Genomic DNA, 25,029 nt, shown 5'->3' on the forward strand with positions numbered 1-25,029 from the left:
TCTTTAATTCAACACCTCTAGATTTCAGATTTTGGTTCAGGCATATTTTCTAGAAATTCTATCCATATCCCTGTCCCGTCATATTCGGATGGAATACCATAAATCCAGTAACCTCTGAGCACTATTGGGCTTAGCTTCGAATGTTGTAAATAAATAATTATAAATAAATATTGCAAAGGATTCTGAGACGGGTAAGATATTTTTTATGGGTTTTGAGTTGAAAAGTAGGACCAATACCATTTATTTATTTATGGGTCTTGAAAAACACGAGGAGTTACCCTGGTTTACTGCATACCAACCATTTTGAATAGTTATAGGTTTTGATTTTCTTTACAATTCGGCCAGTTTGGGATGAATCTTAAAGGATATAGCACCTAAATTAAACTCAAACATAATCTGAAAAAACTGGAGAAATTCGTTGAAATTTTTAGCAAGACGAAAAAAAACCCACGAAAACGACTTTGATATTGTTTACATCGCGTAACGCGTCATTCTTGGAGCTTGCCATTCAAAATAAAAACGACATTTACAATATGAAATGGCCTTAGCAACCGGCAGACTGAAGGGACCATTCACAAACACTTGTTAGGGGGGGGGGGGCTGATGTAAAAGGGGGAGCTGAAAATGTTGACCCTCCTAAGGAGGCCCTGAAAAATTAAGTTTATATGCTTTTCTATGGGACGGACCCATAATTTTCATGTCAAAAAGGGGGCCCTGAAATTTTTGCGATGACATTTTTTTGCATCATCCCCCCCTTACACGTGTTTGTGAACGGTCCCTAAACGATAACTTACATGTACTTCCATTGCAATTTCTCTCATCCGAAAAGTCAATACAGTCGTTGTGACCATCGCAGACATCCGTGATGGGTACACACACTCCATTATCACATTGGAATTCGGCCCAGGTACATGGTCCTGCTAAGAATTATATTGAATTTTATTATTCAAAAAATATCGTGTCTCATTAATAATAATTATAAAACTCATACAAAGAGTCTTATCATTTGATTGGTCAATTAATATTGATTATTCTTGCTATTTATAGAAAAGACTATTGCACTCCGCGCCTGTGCAATAGTCCTTTTTCCATTGCACTCACGCGCAGCTAACATGACACTCATTCAAGGGGCGTTATTTTGATATAAACTTCTAGTGCCCACTCCTATTCACCGTAATGTATTCTTCTCATGTGGTTTACCTCATTTCAATAAGGCAATAGCTAATATCGTAACAATGTGACGGCAACACTGCCTGGATATTGGGACTCAATTTTCTTTTCCCACAGGTGTGTTTTTGGTTCTATTTGCCCCATTACAGAAATAAAAGTGCACACAATATATTTCCCAGTGCAATATAATACATTTTCACATGAAAATTTTGAATTAAAATTGAAAGAGAAAAAAACCTGTGGATATCTTGTCGTCTCGGGAATTCGGATTCAAAGGCGAGATGCCAACCACCACTACACCAGGTAGCATGGTTTCATTGTGACCCAAGTGAAGGTTGAAGTTAAATCATACTAAGGGCAGCTACTTTTGTGATGTCTTCACATACCTTCACAATGTTCAAAGGATGGGCAACATTCTCCATCGAGGTATTCTGGTTCACAATTTTCAGCACCATCGGGAGGTGGTGGACAGCCATAAACAGCACAGATACGTTCACCACTAAGGCACACGCAATTCACTTCACATGGATCAGAAGATGGCACAGATACACCTTCGTTTATAGGGTTGCCGTCTGCATCTCTACATTCACCGGTAACAGCTGTATTAATTCAAAACAAAAGATTTAAAACGTTAGCGCATGAAGAAATAATTACGAAAAGTAAGGGACCTAACTATAAATTTTAGTATAAAGTTTAGAAAAATATGTTTGAGGACTTCAGCATTATTTTAATACTTAAAAGTATGGTAACTTAAGGGCAGAGTAATGGGAGAGAACACGGACCTTTTCGAGCATCATTATTTTTGAATTGTATGTCCAAAGTATATAAAACTATACATTTTTGGAAATGAAATGAGTCAAGGAATCCCATGGTGACGTCAGATTTGTTCAAAAACTCGAGTTTTTGAAAAAATCACAAAATGCACTTTTTTACCGCAATTTTTTTGTGACAACTTAAAAAAATCCGTTCGGAGTAAAAAAAAAATAGTTAGTTTTTCATGGAGAAGAGAGATGAACTTAGGGAAGGTTTTTTTATTTTTTTGAAATTCGTCTTATTTTTCGAAATATTGCAAAAGACATGTGAAAAAAGCAATTTTGTCACTCTATTAAGCTAAAAGTTGCACATAATGGTGTATATTTTTTGTTCAAAACAAATATTTTGAAAAAATGAGAAAACCTTCCCTAGACTTTGATGTGCTCTAAACGATAGTGCAAAAGGTTTACCTTTTGCTTGCATATTTTTCGAGTTATCTTGTCACAAAAATCGTACAATATTGTTAAAAATGAACTCTGAGAAATCGACGTTTTAGTAAAAAAATGTCAAAATTATGCACAAAACGTCCTTATATTTTAAAACGGCAAGACTTTCACGCTTGTAAAAGCTGTATCTGGTGCATGGTCTAAATATGCATCTTTTTGCACCAATGAATCTATAATGTCTGTTTTTAGTGCGCCTAAATCCAAAATAATTTAAAAATCTAAGTGGGTTTTTCACTGCAAATTTTTGTTTTGTTTACATCACATTTGCTGGCGTTAACAACATACCGAATGCGCCTTGACTGCGTTGGACATACGCGCAGAGTTGCGCCGCGTCACGCGACGCGAATCGCGCTCGTAATCACAATATTTCGCATTCGCGCATTGCCGACTCATTATTTCCCGCCAATTTACTAAGCTGTCTTGAGCCATGTGACTTTTTAGAGTTGAAAAGAGTGAAATAAATCAAGCAAAAACACAAGTAAATATTAGGAAGTTGTATTTTTATCAGTTTCAAGTGAAAGAATACATCTTAGTGTTGATAAATATCAAGAAATCTCAAATTCGGATGTGGACGAATGTGTCTCCCCTTACTCTGGCCTTAAAGCTCGCAATCACTTTAGAGGCTTTCAGCATTAGTATGATGCTGGCAACCACTTTATTTCAATCTAGTTCAGACTTCGAGCAGATATTGAAAATTAAACAAGTCAAATTTCACCATGTGACACAACGTCTTCAGAAGAAGTCCCATTTTGTGGTGACAGACTCGCCCTTTGGCGACCTTTAGTCGAATCACGACATTGTAAAAGGATGGAAACTCACGTCCAACTGGGCGCGATTTTATGATAATTATGACAATGTTTTTTCTTGATTTAGACGGGCAACCTCATTAAAACAGGAGTTGCCATCCTTAAACAATGCCCTGATTAGACCGAAGGTCACCGAAAGGGTGAGTCCGTCATGAAATCATAGGACTTCTCTGATGAAGACGTTACGTCACAGGTTGAAATTTCAATTCCTACGTGCTGAAAGTCAGAGTTAAACTCTTTTAGCTTTTTTGTTACCAGCACGTTTGAACTTACCTTTACTTTATGTGAGTTAATTTGGCGATACCGCAATACCGCAAAAGACAGTGACTGCGAAAGACGGTGACCGCGAAAGACGGGTGACTGCTAGTAACGTATTCATAATAACACCCAGGATTTCCAGCTCATCCATCTCTGCCAGTTTGGTGTTTCCAAAATAAAGTGCTAGTCTAGTTGGATTCCTCTTTCTTGAGATAGTCAGGGCTTTGCACTTGGAGGGCTTGAAGGTGACTTTCCACTTGTCTGCCCAGATCCTCATTCTCTCCAGGTTCTGGTTGAGGCTCGCTGTTGCAGCTATGCTGTCATCACTTGATCTGATATCGCAGAATAGGGTGGAGTCATCTGCATACAGATACAGGGTGTTCTCGCATTCATCTCCCAGATCATCAATAAAGACAGTGAATAGCAGCGGGCCCAGGATTGAGCCTTATGGTACAGAGGCATTGATGGACGTACTGTTTGAGGATTGGCCAGATAGAACCACTTTGATGGACCGGTTGGATAGGTAGCTCTCAATCCAGGTCAGAAGCTTGCCAGAAACTCCTTTGCCTTTCAGCTTAGAGCAAAGTCCTTTGTGCCATACCTTGTCTCCTTTGATGTCCAGGGCAACTAGACGCACTTCATGACCTCTGTCTAGAGAGTTGGACCATTGCTGAGAGAGAATAGTTAAGATGTCAGCTGTGCTGTGATGGGGTCTAAAGCCAAACTGCCTGTCTGAAATGAGATGGTGCTGCAACAGGTACTTCTGAAGCTGCTTCTGTACCACTGCCTCCATAACCTTGCTGATGTTGCTAAGAAGAGAGATGGGGCGGTACATGGATGGATTAGACTTTGAGTCCCTCTTATGGACCGGGATGACTGAAGCACGCTTCCACTGGCTGGGAAACACTCCATTTGCGAAGCACAGCTCAAATAGACGACTGAGGTCTTGCTAATTCAGCACTGCACTCTTTCAGGATTCTATTGGGGATCTCATCAGGTCCATTAGCTTTATCAGGTTCTAATTTTTGCAAGAGCCTCCTGATGTCCTTGGCCTTGAAAACTATGGAGTCCTTAGAATTTGGTGGTATCCCTTTTACTTCTGGAGCAGGTTCTTCTGCATTCTCAAGTTGGCATTTCTTAGCAAAAGTCTGTCCTAGTATTTCAGCCTTCTCCTTTGCGGTAGTGTAGACCTGGTTTTGATCTTTTATTACAGGTATGTCTGCCCTAGCTTTTCTTCCAGACAGAGTGTTAACCGTGTTCCACCAGTTTTTGCTGCTCAGGCTTCCATCTGAAAGTTCTTCCCTCAGCTTGTTGTTGTACTTCCTTCTGGCTTGTTTCTGAACCTGATTGTATTCCCTTCTGGCTTCTGTAAACTTATCCTTGTTTTTCTTCAACTTCTTGAACAGGCAACGCTTCCTATTTGCAGCTCTCTTGCAGCTGTCATCAAACCAAACTTTGTCGCCAGTTGTTTTGACAAACTTACCTGGAATGTATATATCCATTGCATCGCTTATGATGTCAGTAACGTTACTGCAAGCTTGTTCAGGGTCGTCGGTTTGGAAGACTTGAGTCCAGTTTGCAGAAGAAAGAAAACCTCTCATGCCCCAGTAGTCAGCTTTGTCATAGCGCCAAACCTTCCGTTTGTAAGGTTTATCTCTGTAGATGTAGACAGGATTGTGGTCTGATGTGCCTAGTCTTGCAAAAGTTGTAGCGGTTGAAGACAGGTCAGTCAGAACCAGATCTAGGAAATTGGTCCTCCCTAGTTGGCTCAGTAACAATTTGTTTCAGCCCAAGAGAGTTGGACATCTCCAATGTGCGTCGGCCAGTTGCATCTGTCTTGCGACTACCAAGCCATTCTATGTGGTGGACGTTGAAATCTCCAAGTAAGACCATAGATTGGGCGCTGAACTCGGTAAGTTTAGACAAGGTGTTGGTATCCAAGTAGCTGATCATATCACTGTTGCTATCCGGTGGTCTGTACACTGCAGCAACCAGTAGCTTCCGAGATCTAAGAGCCACTGAGAACCACATCAGTTCCAGGTCTGTAGGGTCCAGGTCCTTGTCGTGGAAAATTGCGATACCTTCCAGGCAGTAGACAGCAATCCCTCCTCCTCCTGTTGTATTGGGTCTATCCCTGCGGCAGCATATTGAGTAGCCAGGGATGGTAATGCAGTCAGCTCCATCCTTTATTGCGGAGTCCAAGAATGTTTCCACAACAACGACAATAGCAGGCTTAAGCTTATTGCACAAATTGGAAAGCTCTCCTAAGTTTGATCTGAGGCCTCTGATGTTCACCTCCAGTATACTCATATCCGTTTCACGTAGTCGATGGACGTGCGTTGGTCGTCTCCGTTTAAATCTGTCCTTTCGAGGCTTGTTTGTCTTTTTCGTAGCAAGTTGTTTACAGGGTTAAGGGTTGCTGGCCCCGTCACCCCAGAATCGCACCTAAGCAGTGCGGCAAGGATGTAAGCTAGCATGACCTGAACTGAAAGCATCCTGGGACTCATAACAGTTCGGGTATCCAGATGAGGTTGATACCGCTCGGTCAAGGATTGGGTGATCATAGCATAAAGTACATCCCCACTACCCTCCATTGACTTATAGGCAAGTGCTGTAACCATAGTATAGATGTGGAATGTATGCTGTGCACAATGTTAATATTTCAGTGTATAAATACAGACACACCTGTTTGAACTAACCCTACACGAACAAATGAGGTCAATAGCTATAATGCGTTCTTATGCTGTTTGGATCTTAAAACACAATCCAGGAAAGCCTCATGTCCACAGTTCCTATGCGTCTGCAATTACAAATTGATTTCTTATGTGTGTGTCCTCATTTGCAGGTGTTTACAAAAGCACACCCACCCCACACATGCACCAAAATACAAAACCCAAAATAGTTATCATTAATAGAAAGTTCAAAACAGAGTTTAACATCTTAAGGGTAGACAAGGTACTGTTGGTCGAAGCAGCCAAAAAATATTGATTTTCATTATGTAAAACAATATATTATTGAAAAATAACACTTTGATGTTTTGCAAAAGTTCATTCTACAAACCATATACTTTCAAACCTTGCTTGATTTATCGTTGTTAAAGTGTTGCAGGTGTTTCAGCCCTCCTAAAACATAACTCAAGAACCACAGGACTTACAAAAGTATATCTGTGATATTTGATTTCTTCTACACACTCGCTATGAAATGAGCAATGCGATTTTTTTCAAAGCTGACTACCGTTCGCAAGATGCTGTGAACTACCAAATCACAACACTTTAAAATAGTGTCAAACATTAATGTCCAAAACCAAAGTACATACCAGTTCTACACTCCCCATTGTAAGCAAATTCCACTTGTTGTCCAGTTATACACACTTCTTGTCTAAGAGCACACACAGATGAGTACGTCTGTCCATTGGTACCACATACATGCACATACTGCTGTGTACAGGCCTGAGGGCAAGCATCATGACGGCACTCCCCTGAATAAAGCTCCCTCAAGTCTGGGTGATAGTTACAGGCCTGTCGTCGTAGCTCGCATATGTTTGAGTAGGTTTTCGCATCATTACCACAAACAGGCATGTATTCCCTAGTGCAAGCATGTTGGCATGTACCTAAAAAAAGGTTTACAGAAAAAAACCAAATGCTTTTGCTTCACTAATAATAACAAGTATGATATGGTAAGACCAATTATAATGTGATAGCATCTATTTCTACTATTGTAAGTGATTGAGAGTGATAAATGAGATTATTAAAAGTTAGTGTGCACTAAACTTACATGAATGATTGATTGAATGAGTGATTCACCAATTAAATGGTTGACTGATTGATTCCATGTTTGAGTTAATCTGTCTGGACAAATCAGTGACTCAGTGAGAGTGTTAGTAAAATGGTAATTCAAATAGTGAGTTACAGGTTAATAACTGCACATCAGTTGTTTGGAGGGCATTGTGAAACTAAACATTTTGGAATTAAGGAATATCCCAAGGGGCGTATCGTCACAGGATGTTCCGAGGTCCAAATCAAAATGTTTCGATTTTTCATAATGCTATTACCCAAATTCATCAATGTCACTTTTAACTCCCTCCTTTACAAAATAACAAAATTTTATTTTCTAAAATTGGTTAACCCCCTGAGCACTACCTGCTGATCTAACATTGCCTCTGATTGGTTAATTACATGATATTTTCACTTTAATCACCAATCAGAATGGAGCTTTGCAAATAATTCACCCCAATGTTTTGTGTGATGAAATTATTCTAACAATGTTGCTGATTGGACCAATTGATAATGAATACTTCTTTTTGGCCAATCGGCAGGTAGTTCTCATGGGGTTAAAATGAGCAATTTTACTCACAACTTACATTTTGCCCTTGATGCTAAAATTGACTTACCAATAACAACCAATTATAGAGCGCATAGCCGCATAATCATGCTATGAGCAAATACGCTAGTAGCACGAGCATGAAATGTTCTGGCACATACGAGGCGCACACGCAGAATGTGTCAATGTGTCGCGTAATCCATCACTACATCACACGCTGCAAGTTATTGATTGATATCAAAAACCTCTGCACATGTGTACGTATGTCATCTAAGGAGCTATTTAATTGGGATGCATGTATGATGTGATACGGAGAGGTTATGAATTACCTATGCAGAGGTTATGAATTACCTATGCAGAGGTTATGAATTACCTATGCAGAGGTTATGAATTACATATGCAGAGGTCATGAATTACCTATGCAGAGGTTATGAATTACCTATGCAGAGGTTATGAATTACCTATGCAGAGGTTATGAATTACCTATGCAGAGGTTATGAATTACCTATGCAGAGGTTATGAATTACCTATGCAGAGGTTATGAATTACCTATGCAGAGGTTATGAATTACCTATGCAGAGGTTATGAATTACCTATGCAGAGGTTATGAATTACCTATGCAGAGGTTATGAATTACCTATGCAGAGGTTATGAATTACCTATGCAGAGGTTATGAATTACCTATGCAGAGGTTATGAATTACCTATGCAGAGGTTATGAATTACCTATGCAGAGGTTATGAATTACCTATGCAGAGGTTATGAATTACCTATGCAGAGGTTATGAATTACCTATGCAGAGGTTATGAATTACCTATGCAGAGGTTATGAATTACCTATGCAGAGGTTATGAATTACCTATGCAGAGGTTATGAATTACCTATGCAGAGGTTATCGAATTACCTATGCAGAGGTTATGAATTACCTATGCAGAGGTTATGAATTACCTATGCAGAGGTTATGAATTACCTATGCAGAGGTTATGAATTACCTATGCAGAGGTTATGAATTACCTATGCAGAGGTTATGAATTACCTATGCAGAGGTTATGAATTACCTATGCAGAGGTTATGAATTACCTATGCAGAGGTTATGAATTACCTATGCAGAGGTTATGAATTACCTATGCAGAGGTTATGAATTACCTATGCAGAGGTTATGAATTACCTATGGGTATACAAGCTCCAGGATATGCCAATGTCAATGTGTTGGTGGCACAAGCAGCTCTTCCCAGCTCACACCTGTTTCCAAATGTCTGCCCATTACTACCACACACAGGGTTATACTCGGTTGTACATACAGTAGGACAGATACTGTTTAAACATTGTCCAGGATGCATGACTGTCAATGGCACATTGGTGGTACAATCCTGTCTGCGTAGGTTGCATAGGTTTGGATAAGTCCGACCATCGCTGCCACAAACTGGGACATATGCAGTGTCACAGTTGGATGGACATGTAGCTGAAAAACAAGCAGTGTTAGAAATAAGGTCAAAAGCCAATGAAAATTGATGAGGACATGAAGATGTTAAGACCAAATGACCTGAATGGCTCTTGAAAATGTTGGCATACTGTCTATAAATCATAGACAATTCTTATATACCTCATAGATTCCTGTCATCTGATTGGTTGAAAGTGAAGCCATTGAACTAGCTATGCCCTCAAAATGAACCAGTCATGGAAATGAACTATGGACCGGTTACATGCGTCCCATTCAAATTGCGCAACTGCAACATCCATGCACATCCATTTGGTATATAAAACAAACTGTGCCTCGGGTCATAGCATGGTTTTGAGATCACCTTGGGCCTATAATTGTAACCATGTCCCTCATAGCAGTCAATATTTGTATAATATTGCAGTCAAGTTAGCTCAATCGTTAAGGCGTTTGACTATGATGCAAGAGGTTGCGAGTTCGAACCCTGGCGGTGGTTTAGTAAACTCCCCTGGACAAGGCACTTACTGCTAATTGTCTCACTGTAACCCATACAGAACTTGTGGAGCTGATCCTGGCTGTGAAGGCATTGTGGATTGTCTAGGGTGTGCGCTACTATAAGCAGCAAAGTCCCTGATTTGCTGTTAAATGGTTTATGGAACGTAGTGGTTAGGGACAACCTGTAAAGTGTGCTGAGGCTTGTTGATCATGTCTATTCGTTGTGCTTGTGCGTAGTGCACTGTAAATCATTGCGTTTTTTTTCTTCTTATAAATTATCATAAGCTATGATAAATTCTTTAATTCATGTACCTTAAATGTGCTTGTAATTATGCAGTACCAATGATTGGCTGCTCAAGTGATTTGCCAATACTTGGCAACTACATTTAGGGGCATTTTGTGATCCCCAGCCTCATCCCCCCACTTATCTAAAAAATGATTGAAATTTTTATACCATCAGAAACCTTTGGCTACATAATGTTTGTATGCGAAAAATTTCTTTCAGATTCATTCTGTGTGCATACACTCTGTGGAATTAGGTTGGTGCACAATTTGTTACAGCGACAAGTGAAATACGCACTTGAGGTGACACAAAGTAGACCACTAGAGAATAAAGGTATTGGTTTTAGCCAGGGAGTGCATCTATCGTCTCAAATAACATGGGCAACATCATTATTTTAAGTAAAACAAGGCGAAGCCGAGTTGTTTTATGCCAACAATAATGATGTCGCCCGTGTTATATGAGATGATAGATGCACGACAGCGGCTTAAAACAATACTTTTATTCTCATTCTTAAACACTTCAATTCAAATAGAAATAGCATAAGTTTTACAAATTTCAATCAAATTAAATCCTACATTTACAAGGAACTACCTAGGGCTTAAAATCGATAAGTCCCGTTGTTTCTATGCGCCTCCGATTGGTTCAAATAGCGAATACGTGTATCGCATTGATGCACAAACGCTGACCCGTGTCATATCGTGTCATATCCCACGGGTAAGAACCAACAAGATTGCAGGAACGTTCGCAAGGGATTAAGAATACCTTGTAGAATCTCTGCAATGACCTTCAGCAGGTTATTAACTTACCCCCACATTGTTCTGATGTCAGTCGTCTTCCACTGATATGATCATAAAATTCAGCATTGCATCCTCCACAGAAATTTGACCGGCATCTAGCATTGGGATATGCGGCACAAGAACTCACTGAACATGGGTCAGTGCAAAGCACTGGCAGGGTACCATTAGGGCAAAAATCTAATATATAAGATAAAGAAGAAAGTTAATTAACATTTTTGTTATCTAATGTAATCAAAGAGATAGTTATACCCAAAGAGTACTGACTCAAAATTTGGCACAATGCACTACATGAAGAACACAAATAACACACTTTGAATCCTTTGAATCAAAGTTTACCCGGCATATAGCATCATAATCCAGAGGTACGCTATTTGCCCTCCATGAGCGACATGCAAACATGGCGGAGTCATTAATCTTTGATTCTTCATCATTGATAATCCAACCACTATAAAATGTGACACATCACAACAAATCACTGTTGTTGTCTTTCAAAATGAGCATTCACATTGATTCATAACTATGATTTGATATAATTTCTCTAGTCCAAACAAATGATCAATTTCTAAATTCAAAATTAAATAGGAATTATAGGTGCACTTGAAGCCATATAAGGCAATTAAAAGTATAATTATGGTTCAAAAAAAACCTCCCTTGAATTGCTTCCTCTTAGGAGTCATCACTGCATGCTGTTACATAATCCAGTGCATCCCTACTTTGCATCAGCGTGGTGTTTTTCACCAATAATAATAAAACAGCATTTATCCACGATTCTTAGTCAGTGGGAGTGGTCTATTACGTAGACACATAATCTGATTGGATATCACATGATTTTGGGTGTCGTCTATCAGGCGATAGACGACCACGTCATCATGAGTGTTGATAACGCGTTACACGCTCATAGAGGTGCGCGTTGTATGCGTAGACGCAGTGTGAAATACTCGCACGCGCTAGCAGTACGCGCAACAAAAGATGTGAAGTTGTAAACAAGTTTCGTTCATTTTAAGAAAAAGGGGAGTTTTTATGACGGTTAATTAATTCTTGCTTTAACAAATAGTTTACAGTTATAAAAATAATATCTAACTGACTAAGAATGTATCCACTACTCAAAATATTGGACCTGCCTGTCGTCTATCACACGGTAGAGGATAGTCAAAATAACAATTCCTATCGTTTATTTCTGGATACTCACATCCCTCAAAGAGTACCATTGGTCGATATGCTGCTAAGCCCCTAAGGGCAGCGCAAGTTGACCTCAATGCTGAGTTTGATAGACAACAGGCCCGGGCTGATCCCCTGCTCTTTACGCAAAGGCCTGCCACTTTTACATGTCCAGATATTGCTCATCTGGTACACGGGACCACCATGTTAAGAAAGACATTCAGTTTTATCACAGGCGTGTCCAGGATCTGTACCTGCGGGGGCTCAGCTAGAGGGGCTTTCAGAGTTATGCGGAGGGCTTAGTGGCTAAAATCGCCAAAAAACTAATAATAAAATAATAATAATAATAATAATAATGACGATTTAATATAGCGCCGGTATCCGCCTTTCGACGCTCAATGGCGCTTGACACAACAAGTTCAAAAGATCTGAGAAAATATATATCAACATGGTGACACAGTTCATTTGAAAAAGAGTCAAATACTAAAAGAGTCACTCTTTGAATGCCTCATTGTATAGATGGGTCTTAAGTCCAGATTTGAAAGTTGCGATATTGTCACATGTTCTTAGGGCTACAGGCAGTGTGTTCCATAGTTTAGGTGCACCAACTTCGAAGGATCTATCTCCCCAAAGGGTTCTTGTACAAAGCTCCAGCAGGCGTCCACTGTCCGTTGATCTCAACCCAGCTTTATCCGGAGTGAAAGCATCAACTAGATCACTCAAGTAGAGGGGTGCCTGACCATGCATGCATTTGAACAAGATCAAACAAACTTTGAAAGACACTCGTTGTTTAACAGGTAACCAATGTAAGTCCGCTAACACAGGTGTGATGTGGTCAGACTTTTGGTGTAAGTTATGATGCGTGCAGCCATGTTTTGTAGTCTCTGGAGCCTATTAAGTTGCTTATCTGGCAGACCATTTAGGAGAGCATTATTTCCATCAATTCTTGATGTCACAAAAGCATGAGTGAGAGTTTCTGCTGCATCTCTGGTCAAATATTTGCGTACACTTCCAATGTTGCGCAGTGATAAACAAGCAGCTTTGGACATGGACGTGATCTGATTCTCCATAGTCAATGAAGTGTCAAACATAACACCCAGATTTCTTATGTCAGTGGATGGTTCAATATAAGAAGAACCAACCCTAATGTGCGGAATGTTGACTTTCTCCAATTGCTGTCTTGAGCCAATGATTATAAATTCAGTTTTAGAGTCATTTAACTTCAAGCAGTTGCTTCCTTTCCACCCGCGAACATCGTCAATGCAGTTCTCAAGTTTGGCAAGGCCTGCATCAACAGCTTCTTGAGTAGGCTCAACAGATAGATATAATTGGCTATCATCAGCATAGAAATGATAGTCTACCTCATGCTTGCTTATAACATCACCTAAGGGCAGAGTGTAAATTGGAAATAATGCTGGTCCAACACATGAACCTTGCGGTAGGCCATAATCCAATGCAGCAGTGTCCGAAGTCTGATCATTAATACAAACTAACTGGCTCCTGTTTGACAAGTAACTTTGAAACCAGTTAAGTGCGATGCTATCAATTCCAAGTCGCTCTTTCATGCGCAACAGAAGTATTCTGTGGTCCACAGTATCAAATGCTGCAGAAAGGTCAAGGAGCACAAGCAGCGTAATTTTGGTCTTGTCCATTGCACGTAGAAAATCATTTTGCACTCGTAACAAAGCAGTTTCCGTACTATGGAATGCGCGGTAGGCTGATTGATACTTTTCATTCAGATTATGAATTTGAAGAAATGATGATAGCCTAGCTAGTGCGACACGTTCAATAGTCTTTCCAAGGAAAGTCAGATTAGATACAGGCCTGTAATTTTTGAAGACATTCTGGTCCAGGTTCTGTTTCTTGATCAGTGGGCGTACATGTGCGACTTTTAAAATGTCAGGAAAGGTTCCTTCTTTAAGAGAACAGTTTGTAATCTTGGTGATAAGTGGCACAATGGCAGCAGAAGCTTTCTTGAGGAGTGTGGTTGGAATGGGATCGAGTTCACACGAAGTAGAGGGAGATTTGAAAATAATCTGTGAAACCTCTTCCTCAGTTGCTGGCGCGAATGTTGTCAAGCTGTGAAAGACAGGTCGTACATCCTCACAGGACCAATCATCGGCAAGCTCAAACCCTTTACGAATGGTTCTTATTTTCTCTGTAAAATAGTCACAGAACTGATTAGCTAGACTCTTATCAGAAGTAGCATCAGGAAGCGAGGATACTTGACGGCGATGAAGTAGTTGATCGGCGATTTGGAAGAGACGTTTCTGATCCTTTGCATTTTCAATCAACAAATTGTTGTAGTAATGTTGCTTTGCTTTCCTTACACGAGCATTAACATGTTGCTTTTGCCTTGTGTAAAGTTGGTGATCAATTTCCAAGCGAGATTTCCTCCATTTGTTCTCAAGTTGACGCCGCTTTTTCTTTTCTTTGAGGATTTCAGAGTTATACCATGAAGTATTTGGACGAACTTTTACAGAGCGAGTTTTTGAAGGCGCGTGTTTATCAAGGATACCTTGTAGGTGTCATTATATTTCTCAACTTGTTGGTTCACATCACAATCAGAAAGGGTGTTGATAATGTCAGAATCATCAATGTCCTTGCAAAAGGTGACAATGTCTATACTCTTCAAATTTCTAGCAGTGATAAGTTTTGTTGCGACTGGTGGCTTTTTTTTAGGAAAAGTTTGCACAAAATTGCAAAGTGGTCAGGTGTATCTCCGATGCCATCTACGACCTTCAGATCAGAGAAGATGACAGGATCTGATTGGCGGGTGATTAGTAGATCAAGTGTGTTGCCATCCCTATGAGTAGGAACATGAATGTGTTGCTCTAAATAACTTGCTTCCAGAAGGCTTGCAAATGATTTCGCTTCACAGTCAGTAGGCTTATTAACGTGGATATTAAAATCTCCGGCAAAGATGACAGTGCTATTGCTGAGCAAATATCTATCAACAAGTGATGAAAATTCCTCAAGGAATATGCCAAATGCGCTTCCAGTAGATTTAGGTTGAGGACGATAGATTATAACTAGGCAAAGAGATGTAGAGCCGCTGGTAATTTCTACACAAAGCGATTCAAATGATGTGAAGATCAATTCGCTGTTTAAGACACGTACATTCAATCCAGATTTATAAACTAAGACTACACCTCCTCCACGTTTGGAACCAGGTCTTGGACAGTGGGTTAATTTGTAACCATCTGGAGTGATATTTCCAATAACTGATTGGTTCTCTGGTTTGATCCAGGATTCACAGAGTGCAATAATTTCAAGATTATTGTCAATAACAAAGTCTACAAATTCAGTAGTCTTATTTCTGACAGATCTAGTATTAAGAATGCTAAATTTAACAGTGTCCTTATTCTTGTTAAGTTTTTCAAAGTGAGATTGTTTCTTTCTTTTGCTGCGTCTTGTTTTCCTCTTTGGTTTTGCTAGATCATGAGAACTGCATGGGTTCTTATCCAGTTTGAGAGATTGTAGGGTATTACAAACTTCTTTCGAAAGTTGACAAATAACAGATCCAGAGCAAGTTGTATTTAAACTATGTAGAACTTGTGGTGCATACTTATATACAGGTTCCTGTGTAGATGCTGGTCCTGTGTAGTCCAGAAAGGAGCACATTTACATAACAAAAGAAACATGCTGGTAATTTATTGTCCTCATCAAGTGGTCAATTGTCCACTTCAAGTGCACCATTATCCAAATCAATCAATGAAGAATCAATGATGATAACATGAAGTTCAATATATATATTCAGCTTACAGTCATTGAAGATTCAAAATATTGAAACTATTTCCATAGAAAACTCAAAATCCAGATTGAGTAAAATGTTGTAGTTATGCTCAGAAAAATCTGTGAACATAACTCTATCTACCAGTATAAAAGTTGATGCAAAAATCTCACAGAAACAGTTGAAAATGTTGTGTCGAATGCAGAGCAGTGTGGAGCCACCCTAGGATGCTGCACAGCACTAACTGCTGATTTTACATGATTTTTTAACAAAGTGCGGGGGGCTTCAGCCCCCAAAGCACCCCCTGGACACGCCACTGTTTACAAAAACAAAATATCATTGACATTGTCCATCAACATTTAGAAGATTATGAGCAAGAACCAAGAACCAAACCAAAATTTTAAACCCATCGCTAAATCAATTTTCTGATAATTGTAACCCACAGTTATAGCAAAGAACCTGAAAAATGCACCCAAATCGCACACAAAATGCACCCAAATCGCACACAAAATGCACCCAAATCACACACAAAATACACCCAAATCGCACACAAAATGCACCCAAATCGCACACATTTCCACTAAGGACCCCCTAAATACATGAATAATGAATGGGATGAGACAAATGAAAAAAAAAATTTTAGTCCATACCACAACATTACAAGCCAATGATCTCAAAACATTTGTCAACAACAATTTTATTTTATATGTCAACATCTGCTTACCACATCCAATTTCTGTACAAGCCCAGGATCCACCATCAGTGCAGTAACTGGAAATGAAATGTCAACATTGTAATCAAAATGAATGACACAGACAGACAGACAGAAAGACAGGTGTCCTGTTGGTATGACTGACTTGTTGCTTCCCCTGTTGTCAAAATATCTATGAAATACATGATTGAACAGATTCGTCAAGATTGGTAGAGTAACCTCAGCAGATAAAGTTCTTTGTATCTGATCCAGAATGTTCACTTACTTTAATATGTATGTTTCAACAACACCTGTTGTCTTTATCAACACTTGATGGGTTTGCCAATAGCAGTCTATTGGCAAACGATGCTAGAAGTAGTTCTAGGGTTGATCTCTTTTATCAAGCGAGTGTATCTATTTTGCTCCGTGTCGCTGGATAAAGGAGGGTATAAGAAAAAGGAGGGGCACCACCATGAACCGAGACGAAGGACACTACCAATTATCTCACATATTTGATGAGTTTCTGAAACAGGGATCAAGAAAATCCCTTGAAGGAAATCCAACAGGCAACCCCAAGATCGACGCTGGAACTACATCTAACGTCGGTTACCAATACCAGTCACTACCATCAAGTGTTGATAAAGACAACAGGTGTGGTTGAAATATACACAAGTGGACACTCTGGATCAAATACAAAGAACCTTATCTTCTGAGCTTATGAATACAGTTTTATCGGGGTTTTCAGATTTCTCTTTTATTGTCAAAATACGCATTCAGATTTGGGCATTACTGGAGAAAAAGTACAAACAAATTATACCAGCCTAATAAACTAAGATTCATCTTCAGCTTTAAATTTGTTAGTTCTTACCATGTATTACAACCATCCTCAGCAGGCCTGGACTCGCTTAATGAATATGTCCTACCGTTAAATGAACAAGGTCCAGGAGCTAATGATAAAAAATAAAACAGTAAGATTAAAACAAATGGTTGATAAACAAGATGGGAAAACATTAATTGATGTCTGTATCTTCACATATATACAGGGTGTTTCAAACATGCAATTTCTAATAGTTTTCCAATCTGACATTAACAGCACATTATGGATCTTGTGTTGTGCAAATTATTGAAACGATCATAGGCCTGCTAGAAATACACAATTTTGGAAGCCAAAATACATGTCTAATTGTCTTTTTTGCAATTTTCCCCAGGTATTTAAAAAAAAAAAAAAAAAAAATGCAAGGTGAACAATAGCCCAATAGGAATGACCATGTCAAGCACTTATATAGGCAACAGGGCACTATATTAGTAATCCGTATGGGCTAATCAGTGGTTCACGGCAGCTTAGGAGAGTGACAAGAACCCTCTGCTAAATCATAATCCCAAAAGATGTTGATGTACACGGCTCTTGAAGGATTGATCCCCATAATCAGTGATCTCTCCAACTACACAATCCGGGATTCCATTCCAAACATGTACTGCAACATGGACGAAAGTTCTGCCTGTTGACAAGGTTCTTGAGACTGGCTCAGTCAGTGCGTGACTTGGCATTGAGAGACTGGTGCGAGTGGCTCGTCTGATCCCGTAAGGCTTAGGCAGCAATGCTTTTAAGTCTGGCGGGCACAAGCTGGTGTGCATCTTGTAGAGCACAGATGCAGCAGCCACCTGTCGTCTGTGATGTAAAGAGGGGATGTCCATTCTTGCCTGCTGCTCGTCTACGCCAATAATCCTCAATGCTTTGCTCTGTATGGCGTCAAGGAGCTTCAGGGTGGTGGTTGAGGCACTCATCCAGCATAGTGAGGCATACTCCATAACACTACGAACCTGGGCCTTTTAAACTGTGGCTCTCCCTTTAACATCAAGCTTGTTTGCTACCCGCCTTAGTGCTCCAAGCTTCTGTCCAGCTCTGGCAGCAGTGTTGGAAATGTGCTTAACCCAGGTGAGTTTCTTTAAATTAGGTAGTTAAACTTTGTCTTTACATACCTTCACAATGTTCATAGGATGGGCAACATTCTCCATCGATGTATTCTGGTTCACAATTTTCAGCACCATCGGGAGGTGGTAGACAGCCAATAGCAGCACAGATACGCTCACCACTAAGGCAGAAGCAATTCACTTCACATGGATCAGAAGATGGCACAGATACGCCTTCGTTTATAGGGTTGCCATTTGCATCTCTACATTCACCGGTAGCAGCTGTAATTCAAAACAGAAGTTTGAAAACGTTAGCGCACAGTATTGTGAAAAATTATATTGAGCTAGTTTTGGAAGGATTTTTTTTTTGAGAAAACCTCATATCCCCGGGCCTTATCTTAATATGAAATTATTTTTGATTTATATGAAATTAAATCTATTGAATCATAGGGCCTTAAATAGAGAATCGTCTAAATGCGTGTCAAATTCAGAACTCTGTGACCATCACACGGAGACACTCGTGAATAGCTTTGATTTTGTTTTCAAAGCACCTAAAAAGCACAAAATCCAAAACTTGTTATAAGCTTTCATTTGATATACGCCATATCCTCACAACAATCAACATTTTAAATTACAAAACACTAAATTTGTACCTTGGTTTTCCTATGAAAAAATAATTTTGCGACTATTATATTGGGTGCATTATATTAATAATAGGTATTATAAAATGAATTAGTAAATTCAAGATTTTTATAACTCACGTTCTATATCGACCGCGCGTGGTGGCTCGTCATTACATATGACGGAGTCACAGAAATCTGCCCTCCCGATTTGACTATCACTAGGTCCAAGAATGAAGCCAAAAATTTCCTGAATGATGATGATATCTATTGTCGTAGGCAGCCTTCCGTAATTAACTTCGTCTACAGCTATGCAACCACGACGAACTCCAGTACCTGTGAATGTCAAATTGGAAGAATAGAGTTAGCAATTACGTTGTATTTCTGCATGGAATCAAATAAGAATAGCAACAGGAGCTTCTACTACCGTAAAAACTCGATAGTTAGCATATGTGCTTACTATCGAGCGTTTTTGACAAATGAAAATGTACCAAAGTCTGGCGCTTTACCAACTGAGCTAATGGGGTTGAGACACACATTTTCAGGTTTACTTGTTCGTAAACTATGTGTATCGATGATTTGCTCAAAACCTTTTACACTTTTATGGATGGGTCTCTTCATGTTTGCATGTTTTAAAAGCGCTCGATAGTACTGTATCAGATTTAGCCTAACATTGTTTAATTCATCGCTTTAATATAAATACATTCACCAGATAATCAAGCTCACACACTGGGATCCAAAGATCATCGTCTCAATGAATTTTACTTACGATAACTTCCATCACCGTTGAATCTGTCCCACGATGAAGTGTAGCACCTGTGAATTTGTCCCGCAGGGAGGGTCTCTTCTTCCAAACAATTGACGATATTCAATGGGTTGTTGAGGCAAAGTTCTTCACTGTCGTGACCGGGTTCTAGAATTCCATTGGTCTTAGAGTGGTAACATTGGTAGCACTTTAATCCTGTGTTGTCAACTAGGAACATGATTAGGTTAAAACGTAAAACATAAATGACGAGATTCTTCCACTACCACTCAGCCCGGAGTATAACTTGGGGAAATAAAGTCGCATCGTACCAAATGAGGTATCAAAATTATCCATCAGGTGATTACTCAGTTTATTTGAGACGTTATGTTGAGTGTCAGCTAGTGCCTTTAAGATATTGCTTTCATTTTAAGTGTTCGGACACATATTGTGCGCAGTATAATGTGGGGCTAACTGGGTGCGTAAATATTATAAGCGTATTATAAACAAGATCAAGATAATTGGTAAATTCTACATTTTGTCACGTACATTAATAGGTGGCTACTTTTTATGTCTTCACATACCTTCACAGTGTTCATAAGATGGGCAACATTCTCCATCGATGTATTCTGGTTCACAATTTTCAGCACCATCGGGAGGTGGTAGACAGCCAAAAACAGCACAGATACGCTCACCACTAAGGCACACGCAATTCACTTCACATGGATCAGAAGATGGCACAGATACGCCTTCGTTTATAGGGTTGCCATTTGCATCTCTACATTCACTGATAACAGCTGTAATTCAAAGTGAACAGAAGTTTTAAGTTACGATATTTTGTCTGCCAAACTGGATCAAAATGATTGGTACGCGTCAGTTTGCATTGATAATGGATGAGTCTGACACATTAATGTTCAATAGTTCTACATAAGATCCCAATAAAGTATAACAAGTCATGACATTCAGGACATTTTAAGAATATCCAATGTTGCATTTGGAAGAGGCAGGCTTTTTAATAAACATCTATATTCATGTGTATCAACCATTTTGATACACTCGCATATAACAGTGTACATCGAGGAACGGTTTATTCCATTCCGTGTATGTTTCTCTGTGTATGCTGAATTCGGCGTTGCTCTGTACAAATTGTTCATCTAGCTCATGGAATTTAAGAAAAGAATAGTTTGTAATATCTGCGATGTGGAATTCATAAGTAAACGGTAAACAAATACACAAGTCATTAATCCTACTGACATTTTAACCTATTTGCTGTTACATACTAGCGAACTATAGCAGATAGTGCAAACTATTCTTTTTCTGAAAGATCTAACTTAGGCGAATAATTGGCAAATTTTGACATGGGATTTTTTTTATTTCGGAGGTCAATGCACATAAGAGATAGCCCAGTGACGATTATGTCAGAAAGAAGGTGAAGCGAGCTCTATCATTATCATTATTTCCCACTCACGTTTGTTATAGTTTTAACGGCTTCAAGGTGAAGCGAGCTCTATCATTATAATTATTTCCCACTTACGTTCGCAGTTCTCCTCATCCGCACCGTCAGCGCAGTCTGGAACTCCGTCGCATACCTTGGATTTTGGCAAACACTTTTGGTTAGGGGCAATCGGTACCAAACATTCATATTGAAGAAATCGATTACATCTTCGCTCTGAACAAAAAGAAAGGAATGAAGTGAGAGTGCGAGTATGAGAAAATGTATCTCTTAATAATTTTTGAAAGAAAGAAAGAAAGAAAGAAAGAAAGAAAGAAAGAAAGAAAGAAAGAAAGAAAGAAAGAAAGAAAGAAAGAAAGAAAGAAAGAAAGAAAGAAAGAACGAAAGAACGAACGAAAGAAAGAAAGAAAGAAAGAAAGAAAGAAAGAAAGAAAGAAAGAACGAAAGAAAGAAAGAAAGAAAGAAAGAAAGAAAGAAAGAAAGAAAGAAAGAAAGAACGAAAGAACGAAAAGAAAAAGAAAGAAAGAAAGAAAAAAAAAAGAAAGAAAAAAAGAAAGAAAGAAAGAAAGAAAGAAAGAAAGAAAGAAAGAAAGAAAGAAAGAAAGAAAGAAAGAAAGAAAGAAAGAACGAACGAAGAAAACGAACGAACGAACAAAAAAGAAAGAAAAAAAAAAAAGAAAGAAAAAAAAAAAGAAAGAAAGAAAGAAAGAAAGAAAGAAAGAAAGAAAGAACGAAAGAAAGAAAGAAATAGCCGAAATTTGTCACTTTTTAAATGCTCTCTTTTGTCCATTCAATTTTTTCTATCCAAATGGGGTATCAAAATACTAAGTGTTTAAGTGTTCGAAAAACTAATTTTGTGCGCAGTATAAGCTTACTGGGTGCGTAAATATTATAAGCGTATTATAAACAAGATCAAGTTAATTTGTACATTCAACATTTTGTCACGTACATTAATAGGTAGCTACTTTTTTTTTTATAATGTCTTCACATACCTTGACAATGTTCATAAGATGGGCAACATTCTCCATCGATGTATTCTACTTCACAATTTTCAGCACCATCGGGAGGTGGTAGACAGTCCAAAACAGCACAGGTACGCTCACCATTATAGCACACGCAGTCTTCACATGGATCAGAAGATGGAAGAGATTCACCTTCGTTGATAGGGTTGCCGTTTGCATCTCTACATTCACCGGTAGCAGCTGTAATTCAAAGCAAACAGAAGTTTTAAAAGTTACGATATTTTGTCTGGATCAAAATGATTGGTACCAGTCAGTTTGCATTGATGAGCCTAACACATCAATATTCAACATAAGATCCAAATAATTTGTGTAAGTATAACAAGTCATAAACTAAAACATTCTGAACACTTTAAGAATATCCAATGTTGCATTTGGACATGTTGGAAGAGGCAGGCTTTTTAATAAACATCTATATTCATGTGTATCAACCATTTTGATACACTCGCATACAACAGTGTACACTGAGGTACGGTTTATTCAATTCCCTGTATGTTTCTTTATGTATGCTGAATTCATCAGTTGCTCCAAAAGTTGGTGTTGCTCCTTTCAAATTGTTGATCTAGCTTATGGGATTCAGGAAAAGAATAGTTTATACTATCTGCGATGTGAAATTCATAAGTTAACGATAAACAAAGCCACACGCCATTATTTCTACTGACGTTTTAACCTCTTTGCTGTGTGTAACATACTAGCGAACTATAGCAGATAGTGTAAACTATTCTTTTTCTGAAACATCTTAGCTAGACGAATCATTGGCAAATTTTAGAATATGGGTTTTGATTTCCAAGGTCAAATGCACATAAGAGCTAGGTTATTTTCTGTCCTGCGACGATTATGTCAAAAATAGTTTAAAAGGCTTCATGGTAATGCGAGCTCTATAATAATAATTATTTTCCACTCACGTTCGCAGTTCTCCTCATCCGCACCGTCAGCGCAGTCTGGAACTCCATCGCATACCTTGGACAGTGCCAAACACTTTTGGTCAGGGGCAGTGGGTATCGAACATTCATATTGAACAAATGGAATACATAGTATCGCTGAATAAAAAGAAAGGAGTGAAATGCGAGTGTTATGAGAAAATATTGTATTGCTAAAATAATGAAATTAGTTTGGATTGATGCAATAGTTTTAAATTTAAAATTTAGAAATAATTATTAAAAAAGAAAGAAAGAAAGAAAGAAAGAAAGAAAGAAAGAAAGAAAGAAAAAAGAAAGAAAGAAAGAAAGAAAGAAAGAAAGAAAGGAAGAAAGAAAGAAAAAAGAAATAAAGAAAGGAAAAGAAAGAAAGAACGAAAGAAAGAAAGGAAGAAAGGGAAAGAAAGAAAGAAAGAGGCAAATATTATTGTTCATCTAGCTCAAGGGATTCAGGAAAAGAATAGTTTGTACTATCTGCGATTTGAAATTCATAAATAACGATAAACAAAGACACAAACCATTAATCCTGACATTTTAACATATTTGCTCTGTGTAACATGCTAGCGAAATGTGGCAGATTGTGCAAACTATTCTTTTTCTGAAACGTCTAAGCTAGTCGAATCATTGGCAAATATTGACATCGACGATTATAACAGGCTGCAAGGTGAAGCGAGTTCTATAATTTATAATTATTTCCCACTCACGTCCACAGTTCTCCTCATCCGCACCGTCAGCGCAGTCTGGAACTCCATCGCATACCTTGGACTGCGCCAAACACTTTTGGTCAGGGGCAGTGGGTATCAAACATTCATATTGAAAAAATGGAACACATGTTATCTCTGAATAAAAAGAAAGGAGTGAAATGCGAGTGTTATGAGAAAATATTGTATTGCTAAAATAATGAAATTAATTTGGATTTATGCAATAGTTTTAAAATTAAAATGTAGAAATAATTACTAAAGGAAAGACCTGGGGAGAAAAAGAAAAGAAAAGAAAAGAAAAGAAAAGAAAAGAAAAGAAAAGAAAAGAAAAGAAAAAAAGAAAAGAAAAGAAAAGAAAAGAAAAGAAAAGAAAAGAAAAGAAAAAAAAAAGAAAGAAAAAAAAAAAGAAAGAGAGTAAAAAGAAAGAAAGAAAGAAAGAAAGAAAAGAGAAAGAAAGAAAGAGGGGGAAATTCGAAGGGGAGTGAGAGCAGAGTAGTGGGGAGGGGAGGAAAGCAAAGCAAAGGAGGTCCTTTTTGGAAAGTGGTCCGATATCAGAAGCAGGGGAAAACCAGAGCACCCGGAGAAACCTATGAAACTAAATACGTGGTTTACCGGGTGCGTACATACACGTACTATAAAATTAATTTGTAAACTCTAAATCTTAAAACGTAAATTGGGTAGTTACTTTGTCTTCACATACCTTTACAATGTTCATAGGATGGGCAACATTCTCCATTAATGTATTCTGGTTCACAGTTTTCACCGCCATCGGGAGGTTGTGGACAGTCCAAAACAGCACAGGTACGCTCACCGTTATAGCACACGCAGTCTTCACATGGATCAGACGATGGCAGAGACAAGCCTTCGTTTACAGGGTTGCCGTTTGCATCTCTACATTCACCGGTAGCAGCTGTAAATCAAAGCAAACAGAAGTTTAAAATGCCATCGCACAGCATTTTGTGAAAAATAATATTAAGCTAGTTTTGGAAGGATATGGAATCATATTTCAAATCCACAGCAGGGAAAAAAGTAACTAATAGATCGTTTAAATGATGGTGTGGCGGACTTTCCCCATTTGGTGACCATTGTGCAAATCAGGGCATTGTAAATGGATGGTAACTCCAGTCCCTGGCCGCTATAAATAGTAATTCTGGCGAATATTTCTTGATTCGGATGGCCTGTCTCACTAAGCAGGAGATGCCTTCCTTATACAATGCCCTGATTAGACCGAAGGGCGAGCCCGTTATTTTATGCCATTAT

General features: G+C 38.7%; 1 protein-coding gene across 10 annotated transcripts in view; it reads right to left on the reverse strand.

The window, feature by feature from the left end:
- Positions 1-25,029, reverse strand: part of LOC140135457 (uncharacterized) — a 70,200-nt gene that overhangs the window by 25,696 nt on the left and 19,475 nt on the right. For 6 of the 10 annotated variants that reach the window (XM_072156956.1, XM_072156958.1, XM_072156957.1 and 3 more), the window contains 13 exons: positions 24,470-24,679; positions 23,773-23,907; positions 23,057-23,191; positions 22,125-22,334; positions 21,214-21,348; positions 18,387-18,599; positions 17,275-17,353; positions 16,440-16,486; positions 10,834-11,001; positions 8,980-9,273; positions 6,810-7,103; positions 1,557-1,769; positions 795-920 (listed from right to left, as the gene is read on the reverse strand). In XM_072156956.1, the coding sequence (XP_072013057.1) occupies positions 795-920; positions 1,557-1,769; positions 6,810-7,103; positions 8,980-9,273; positions 10,834-11,001; positions 16,440-16,486; positions 17,275-17,353; positions 18,387-18,599; positions 21,214-21,348; positions 22,125-22,334; positions 23,057-23,191; positions 23,773-23,907; positions 24,470-24,679 (2,259 nt within the window). The remainder of the gene's footprint in view (positions 1-794; positions 921-1,556; positions 1,770-6,809; positions 7,104-8,979; positions 9,274-10,833; positions 11,002-16,439; positions 16,487-17,274; positions 17,354-18,386; positions 18,600-21,213; positions 21,349-22,124; positions 22,335-23,056; positions 23,192-23,772; positions 23,908-24,469; positions 24,680-25,029) is intronic. The other 4 variants (XM_072156953.1, XM_072156959.1, XM_072156962.1 and 1 more) reach the window with 4 other exon arrangements.

This window comes from Amphiura filiformis, chromosome 16 (assembly GCF_039555335.1).
Source record: "Amphiura filiformis chromosome 16, Afil_fr2py, whole genome shotgun sequence".
Taxonomy (NCBI): Eukaryota; Metazoa; Echinodermata; class Ophiuroidea; order Amphilepidida; family Amphiuridae; genus Amphiura; species Amphiura filiformis.